General features: G+C 32.6%; 1 protein-coding gene across 1 annotated transcript in view; it reads right to left on the bottom strand.

Annotated features, from left to right (window-relative positions):
• Positions 1-1,036: 1,036 nt before the first annotated feature.
• CDH9 (cadherin 9) overlaps positions 1,037-8,605 on the bottom strand; it is a 162,353-nt gene continuing 154,784 nt past the window's right edge. Inside the window, exons 11-12 of the mRNA XM_032279050.1 lie at positions 8,270-8,521; positions 1,037-4,070 (exon numbers count right to left, since the gene is read on the bottom strand). Of these exons, the coding sequence (XP_032134941.1) occupies positions 3,583-4,070; positions 8,270-8,521 (740 nt within the window). The 3' untranslated portion in view covers positions 1,037-3,582. The remainder of the gene's footprint in view (positions 4,071-8,269; positions 8,522-8,605) is intronic.

The following is an 8,605-nucleotide window of genomic DNA, read 5'->3' as shown; positions in this document are numbered from 1 at the left end:
TCATTAGTAGGATTTTTTTAAAGTATTAGATATGGAGGATAACAGAATGAGATGAATGAAGATTGACTGCTTGGTTTATGGCCTGGACAATTAGGATAGCATTTTCATTAACTGAGATGGGACAAACTGAGAAAAGATTGGAATGGAAATTAGCAGTTAAAATTTGGACGCGTTTCTTTTGGCATGTCTATTCAAGTAGAAATTTAGAATAGGTAGTTGGGTATATGTTTGGATTATTAGAGAGAGGTGAAGGTGGGAGGCATAAAATCAGAAATTTTCAATCTATATCTTATGTAGATATAGATAAGGACATGTATAGTAACTGGAAAATTGATAAGAATACTGAGGACCTGAATTTAACTAGACAGGAAGAAAGCCTGGGTAACTCAAAGTAAAGAGCTAGAAAAGAAGAGAAAGAACCAGTAACAAAGACAGAGTAAAGTTAAAGAACAACCAACAGAATAAAGAATCCTGGAGGCCAATTATGATACTTGTTCCAGTAAAAGGAATGATCAATATCCACCGATGACTAAGGTAAGATATTATTGTTTTTTTGTTCTTGTTTGTTGGCTTGCTTTTATTGTTAATATTATTTTATTTTCTTTACTAAGTTTTGTGTTTAAGTTATTGGAATCGATTCAATGTGCCTGAGAGCAAAATTGAATGGAATAATATCCAGGCTTCTATTAAAATTCAAATAGTGTAGATAGGTTATTCATACTGACAGAAATTCAGATATAAATATAGACATATTCTGAAAATTATTGAACTTTCTAAATAAAACAATGAAATTAAGTTTAATTATATTTGGGATAATGGTTACTCAATTGATTTTAATTTAATTCTATTTTAGTTTGAAATAATCAGAGCTAATTAATTTAGTTTGGTAAGTACACATTAAGAATAAATTATCTTCAAATTTTACCAACCCCATAGTTCATGAGAATAAAGTAATAGAAACTAATCTTACTGAGGATATTGTGTGCATCTAGTAAGATAAATTCCCAATCCAATAGGGTGAATATTATGGTGTCTGTTTTTCTGAAGAATTTCAATGATTCATTTAGCCTGCTAGTAAGAAAATAACAAAATCTTGTCCATCTGGCTTCTAAATGCATTTCCCCTACTATGGATATTTCATAGATTGTTAGAAAATTATAGAAAGTATTAGTATTACACAGATCTGTTAATTTCCTTGATTCAATCAGATCCTCTGATTCATGATATTTAAGTCAGGTATAGAAAAACAATCATATATCAGTTAATATTAATTCTGCTAGCTCTGTCCTTCTTAGAAAGACTACCATAGGTCAGCCATTTCACAGATCAAAGAAAGGGAGAACTTTGAAACTAACTTCATTATTTGTCAAAAAATAAACCAGCCAAACAATATTTCACAAACTAAAAAATTTAATGCCTTATTCTATCTAATGATGGTATGACTCTCTCACATCAATTGTAGATCTATAGCTTATAAGTGGCTTGGTTTGTTGCAGTGCTCTTACTGTTTCAAGCATGGTAAGCCCAGGCAAGCTACATAACTATCAATTTCCTCATCTCTCCTGCCACATAACGTCTTCTTTTTTTAAACAGCCACTACATGTACAGTCAGTATAGGTCTTCTTAGAGTTGATTTACTTATTGTTACTTAATCTTCTAGTGATTATAGAATAAAGTGATTGATTATAAAAGGGCTTGCTAGATGCATAATTTGTTTTTTAATTACCTCAAACCCCTCTGTATATCATATTCAGATATTTGTCTGATCTATGATGGATGAGCTTTGGCAATGGGGAAACTAATTATTTTCTAAGGTAAAACTAAAATTATCTAAATTAAAACTAAAACTAAAATCTTTCTGTTTTCTGGGTGATTGTGATCAGCAGAAACATTTCAAATAATTCTTAATAGTATTTTTTTTTCTTAGCATTAAGTTAAATCCTTAATATGTGTTAGCTATTGAAGATAAAGTTCTAGAGTTAGTCTTGGTCTACAAAAGCTTAGTGATATAACAACAAATAAGTACTTGTTTATAATTTGGTATTTGCTCCTTAAAATCTCTTGGTAACAGACTAGACAAAGTTAAATTTCTCCTCTCTGAATTCCACCTAGGAATCACCATGAGCATGGCATTCGCTGCTTAAAGGATGAATAATTAAAGAAAAATAAAAGGTTAATTCTTGGCACAGAAAATAGATAACATGCAATCTCTCTGTGAAGTTCCCATCTCTTGGTTTAAACTTTATACTCTAGGCCAAATCAGGGCCAGTTTATATATGGCAATCTTTCAAATATTTGCAGATGATGGTTAAGATTCCCATCTCTTCTTCTCTCCCATGCTTTGAGATGCCTGTATTCTATTTTCTGCACAATCACAATCACTAGTAAGCCATCACATTCTTTTAGGTTTCTTTTCTCTACTTTTCCTTTAGCTCTTTCAAAATTTTCTCTAATACGATGACTTGGAATTTCCTCAATAAAATAATAAATTTAAAAACAAACTCTCTAGTCTTCAATACACATTTTAAACATGTTACCCACAGCTGAGCACATATCCCATGAATTGTCTCATCATGAAGGAAAAAAAAATCAGAACTATGATTTCTCATTTTGAAAAGTATACTACTATTGAAATAAGATTGATTTATATTTTTTCTAGATTTACATAACATTACTGGCACACACTTCATTTACTCTCAAATATAATTCACTGGTTGATCCCATAGTAAAGACTTGCAAAAAAACAAAGTTTATTATCCACAACTATATATATATATACATGTAATATTTTATATTCCAAATGTGTCTCATACTCTATTGATAATTAGACATCAGTGGTCCTATAAACATTAGTCCATATTTAAGTGACTGAAATGGAAAAATTTGTACCAAGTTATTTTATGCTTTCACTACATTGTAGGTCCAAATTCATGCAGTAGTTTCTGAACTGCTTATTCCCTGAGTGAACCATGTTTTACATTTGAAAGTGTAAAACATTTTGTTATAAATGAGATCAGATCTGTCTCTAGGAATTAAATAAAATGAAATGTATTTTATAAATACTAGTTTATTTCATAAAAATACAAAAATATAAATATACATTTATAAAAATATGAATGAATTAACACAGACATTCTTCAACTAAATAAATATGGCAGTAATAGTCATTCCTATTTCATTAGGGTTATATCTTTTCCATATTAATTTACAAAGCAGTTGCACAATGTTTAGTTTAATAGTAAAGGTGACTGAAAGTCAGTTAAGAAAACATTTATAAATTAGTATACCTAAGAAAAGGCACAAAAAGCCTTTTAAGTATTTTTATTGATTATTGATGTGATATACTTTCCTTCCGAGATTGTTAGGCAAAGAGGGTGAACTGATTATTACTTTTTAAAAAATCTATGTCATTCATATTCATTCATGAATACTTACTGATTAAGCAAGTCCCTACTAAGACAACACCTATGTATTGTTTGTAATTTCAATTTTTTGAAAAATTTCCTTCCAGGGTGATAATTCAGGCCACTCAATCTAATAACATAGTACTCCCACTAATATTGACCAAATCAAACAATCCTCTTAGTCTCGATCACTATCATCACCCCCGTACATATCAGCAAGTTTTTTAAAACGAGGCCCCCAGTCACTGAGGTAATCATAATCTTGGTTACAATCAACTGTAAGAGATTCTAAAGAACTGAGTGAATCTGCTATGGAATCATTCCCTTCATAGGCATATGTTGCCAGTGAATCGTATGGAGGTGCACTTGGGTCTGCATCATTTTCTTTTAATCTTCGATGGATAAAATCTTGTACATCAATATTTTCCCACAGAGGCACAGTCCTCCTGATCTGAAAAATTGTTTCAGGCATTACATCCCGTCTAAGTTTACTGTCTTCTCTTGCCTCTGGATTCCTTAATGTGCCAATGTCAAAAGCTTGGGTATCTTCCTCCCCACCGCCTTCATCATTGTAGGTCACAACGTTGTCCCGGACGTCGTCTTTTGAAATTATCAGAGGTTCCTTTTTTCTTTGCCTCTTCAATGCAGCAAACAGCACGACTAAAACTATTAATAAGAAATGAGAAAACAGTGAGATTTCATGAGTCAGGATAAAATAGAGCACACTTCTGTGTGTGAAATTTGCTTGGTGCAGGAGATACTAAGATTGATTGAATAAAAAGAATTAACTACCCTGTACAAATACAGAGTTCCTCAAGGCAATAACTGGATGTACTGTATTAATAAAGGAGCAGGTATTACCATGCCATTAATCTACGGTCAAGACATACTCTCCTATGAACTTCTGGCATTGAAAAAGCTTTACTCAAGTACAATTATTATATGTGTCCAACTGTAACTGCCTGACACCTCAGCGGTCTTTACAAATGGGCACTTGTTTCAAATACAAAAATGCTAAAATTCTAATCATAATGATATTGATCATTCTTTTCAGTTTGGCACAAATATAATTTCTTAATGATTCAAGGGAATGTATGCAAAACATTACACAAATATAGATACATATATACTTGTATATGCATTATATTCATATGTTATGTGTGTGTATACAGACACACATGAATATGTACAAATCACTGATTTTATCACTACCCATATCGCCTATGTTTAACTAAATTCCTTTAGTGGTCTAATTTTGCAGGAGGCTTGGAAAGATGAAATATAACTCTAAAAGTTACAACATAAAATTCAAACTCAAACTCATCTTTAACTTATCTTTAAAAACATCTCAGATTGTATCGTTAATGAGGACTTCCTTTGACACACACGGTCTGATTTCGGCGGAATGAAATGTTAATTGTATTGCCTCTGATTGCTTTATTATTTTTATTGTTTACATGTCTATGTTACAAAGTTAACTGTGAACTTCCCCTCATATAATGTATTTTCTTATTTCTCATAATACTGGAATTCAAATTATTATGTATATTGGAAGATGAACCTTTTCCCAATAAGTGTGTGTTGCAATTAATAAGATTCATTTAAAAAGAAGCCAACATAATTTTCAAAATATAAATTTTCCATCAAAAGTTTGACAAGCCCATACATTTACATATAGGAAATGTGAGAATAAACTCAAGAAAATATCTCCAAAACACACTTCAACATTACCAGGGAAAAATACAAACTAGGTTTCCTTTCCTTTAGGGCACTTAGCTATTTGTCAGTGTTATGTATGCTTCACAAAAAATAAGAAAAGGTTGACTGAAGAAGCTATTTTTCCTTTTCTCAATTTTTACATTCACATTAAATAATGCATACTCATTGTCATTGAGACTACACTTCAACATGGCCCCTGAGGCCCCTTTAATTACACTAGCGCCCTGTTCAGCAATATTTTATATTGACCAGTACACTTTTCTTAGCTCTTCCTAACTTATAGAAAGATTTTACAAAATACAATTAAAAGTATCTGTAGTTAACCTCCACAGAATGGGCTTTGGGAGCTGAACTATATTCAGGATCATCTTAGAGACACTTACAACAAACAAACAAACAAGCAAAAAAACCTCTGCAGTAAAAATGAGACCTCTGTACTCTCCTTTTGAAAGATAAACAGTAAGTCCAACATGGATCTGACATCCACCAAATTTGAGTCATGCACTAGAAAAAGAGATTTCTTTCTAAATTTAATATTAAATGAATTAATAAGTTCTCTACTTTTTATTAATAAAATAACAATCTTGTAATTCAAATTATATTAAGGTTTTTTTTGCTAATTAACACTTACTAATTCCCACAATTAGTAATCTGTTCTGAGCTTTTTGTTTTCTACCAGATTAAAATTATCGGATCATCTCTTAGATTGAGTTTATTAATCTGGGGCATGCGAACTGAATTCAGAAAGAATAGGATAGGAAATGAAAAAAAAGTGCATCATTATTTTCGTCCATCTGCAACTGAAATTTAGCATTTCTTTCCAATAGGAATGTTGGCATATATTATGGTGATACTGGCAGTGTGTGTGACAGATACTTTATATTGCATTACAGTTTGACAGATAAATCAAACCATAGTTAGACTTGCTCCAGAGCATGGCATGCATGATTTGATAAGCAAGCACATTTTTCTTTGTGTATTTTGTTTCATTTATATAAGCGTAATTCCCTGTTTGTCTTACATTTTTTACTCTTATAAATTTAAATCATTATTCTGGCTAGGTCTTTCATCGGAGTGCCAAAAGTGTCCCTAGAACCAAAAAGTTTAAAAACTAGGCTTTAATCTTCCACCTTGCCTTGTGAAATAGATATAAATTAAGAGTTGCATTTCTTCAAAATGTATGAAAGTACATCTAAAATAGTATCGTCAATGTTATGTCCCCATATTATAAAAAGCGAACTCTCTTAACTATAGAAATGCAATAACCATGTCCAGCCATTACCATAAAGATTCAAAAGAACAATAATATGCTTTTGTAATTTTGAAAATATAAATTTCTGAATTAGCAATTTTAACAATAATAATAGAAAATCACTTGACATTTAGGCAATGATCTGGGAGAGTGAAAAATAAGAAATTAGTGGTTTCTGTATTGCTCAAGGAACAAAGGTGGCTGAATTTGCAGAATATAAGAAGAGACCTTCTAGGATTTCTGCATAGAGAAAAATAGTATACCTAAACTTGTTTGGAAGAATGCTTTCGATTCCCTATGTATGCATGACTGTCTTTGTGTGTGTGTATACATTACATTAATATAGAAATTTTTTAAATGATCTAAAAATAAACATATTTTCACGTTCTAAATTAGGAAAGTGGAACTGCCTTAGCAAATAAAACGACGTCAAAGCAGTAGCACTTAGCTAAAAGGCTAAGCCAAATTTTTATCTCCATAGGGATACAAAAATATTTTACCCAGGATTTGAACTCTAGCAGTAGGTGGGGATTGAAACTGCTGATGGTGATGGTAGCAGTGTGTTTGTTCTAAACCACACTGAGAAAATGTTTTCGGTAATAGTTGGATCATCTTAACTGAGACAAATGTTTTTCCCTCACTTTCATCAATCCCCTACTGAAGTCCTGCAAGGATATCTGGCCAAAGGGATTTCATCCAGATAGTTTGAAAGGATTTGCAGAAAAAAGGAGCCAGCACATATGAGCACTAGAACATAAATTTGGCTAGCTCTCCTGCCCTAAGCATAAGCATTTGGGCTGAATATTTGATGGAAACAATTTTTTTTTGGAATATTTTCCAGTGGAACAACTGTCTAATTGAATTAAATCGTTGTCCTGTTAGTGCATGCTCAAATAAAACATTCGCTGTTGGAACATGATTTCATTTAGAAAGAATTGCAGGGCTAGATGTGACCACAGTGACATAATGATATTTTAAAAACAAATTTTAACTTTTCGATTTAGTATGTGGCACCAATATATAACAAGTTATATAGAGGAAAATGTCTTATTGTGACAATTTTAATGCATTTGCATATTAGATATTTGGTATAGATAACTCAGAATTCGTTAGTAACCATTATTTGTAAGGGCAAAGTAGTCTTTGGTTTGAGAATAATAGAAAGGAAAACTCTATAGTAGAGTAATATGTTTGAATGCTAGCTAAAATCTTTTCTAAATGAGTGACTTGGAGAAAATTATGTAGACTTTCTCTAGAAAAAAAGTATTTACGACACAGAGCAATGACTCACACCTGTAATCCATGCACTTTGGGAGGAAGAGGTGGGCAAATCACGAGGGCAGGACTAACATGGGGAAAACTCATCTCTACTAAAAAATGCAAAAAACTAGCTGGGCATAGAGGTGGGCACCTGTAATCCCAGCTACTTTGGAGGCTGAGGCAAGAGAATCGCTTGAACCCAGGAGGTGGAGGTTACCATGAGATGAGATTGTGCTACTGCACTCCAGCCTGGGCGACAGAGCAAGACTCTGTCTCAAAAAAAGAAAAAAAGTATTTATACGCTTGACACAAAGATAAAATCAATGAAATCAAATCTGCTCAGAACAGTGACCATAGTTAGTCAAAGATATAAGAGCTAATAGTATAAAATATATTTTTAAAAATATTCATTTGTGCAGCATTTGTTAGATCTTTGGTTTTGGTCTCTGGAAAGCTGGGCCTAATCCCCACACACAAAACCGCTTATTTTTCCTAATTGAAAGAACAATTTTAATGAAAAGTGAAAATGTTCTATCTTTATCTACAGAGAAAAGTGTTACTCCGTGCACCATCCTTGAACAGTGAGGGAGAGATTTTTGTGAGTTAAAGGAGCATTCAGAGGGGCAGAGCTTACTAAGCAGTATGAGGACACAGAGCAGAATCGCGACGAGCGCTCCCGTGCTCAGGCCGGCTGAAAGAATCAAGGCTTCTGCAGTGCAGGATTGCATGTTTCCTTGACTATCGCAGGCACACACACGAATTGTGAGTGTGCCAGTGCTGCTTTGAATCGGATAATCGTTGTCAAAGATTAAAATGGGCAATAGGTAGGTGCTCATTTTGTTGCGACTGTAGCCATCTTTTCGAGTCATGATCCCTGCCGTATTATCTGGGGGAGAAAAAAAATGTAAAGGACCAAAAACTTTTGTTAACTGTTTTTAACTCTGTATCTTAAAGTCTCATGATTTTTAGT

Source organism: Sapajus apella, unplaced genomic scaffold, assembly GCF_009761245.1.
Source record: "Sapajus apella isolate SASKATOON/1434 unplaced genomic scaffold, GSC_monkey_1.0 scaffold11, whole genome shotgun sequence".
Lineage (NCBI taxonomy): Eukaryota > Metazoa > Chordata > Mammalia > Primates > Cebidae > Sapajus > Sapajus apella.
The sequence above is the reverse complement of the archived record's forward strand: the minus strand, read 5'-3'. Positions and strand labels throughout refer to the sequence as shown.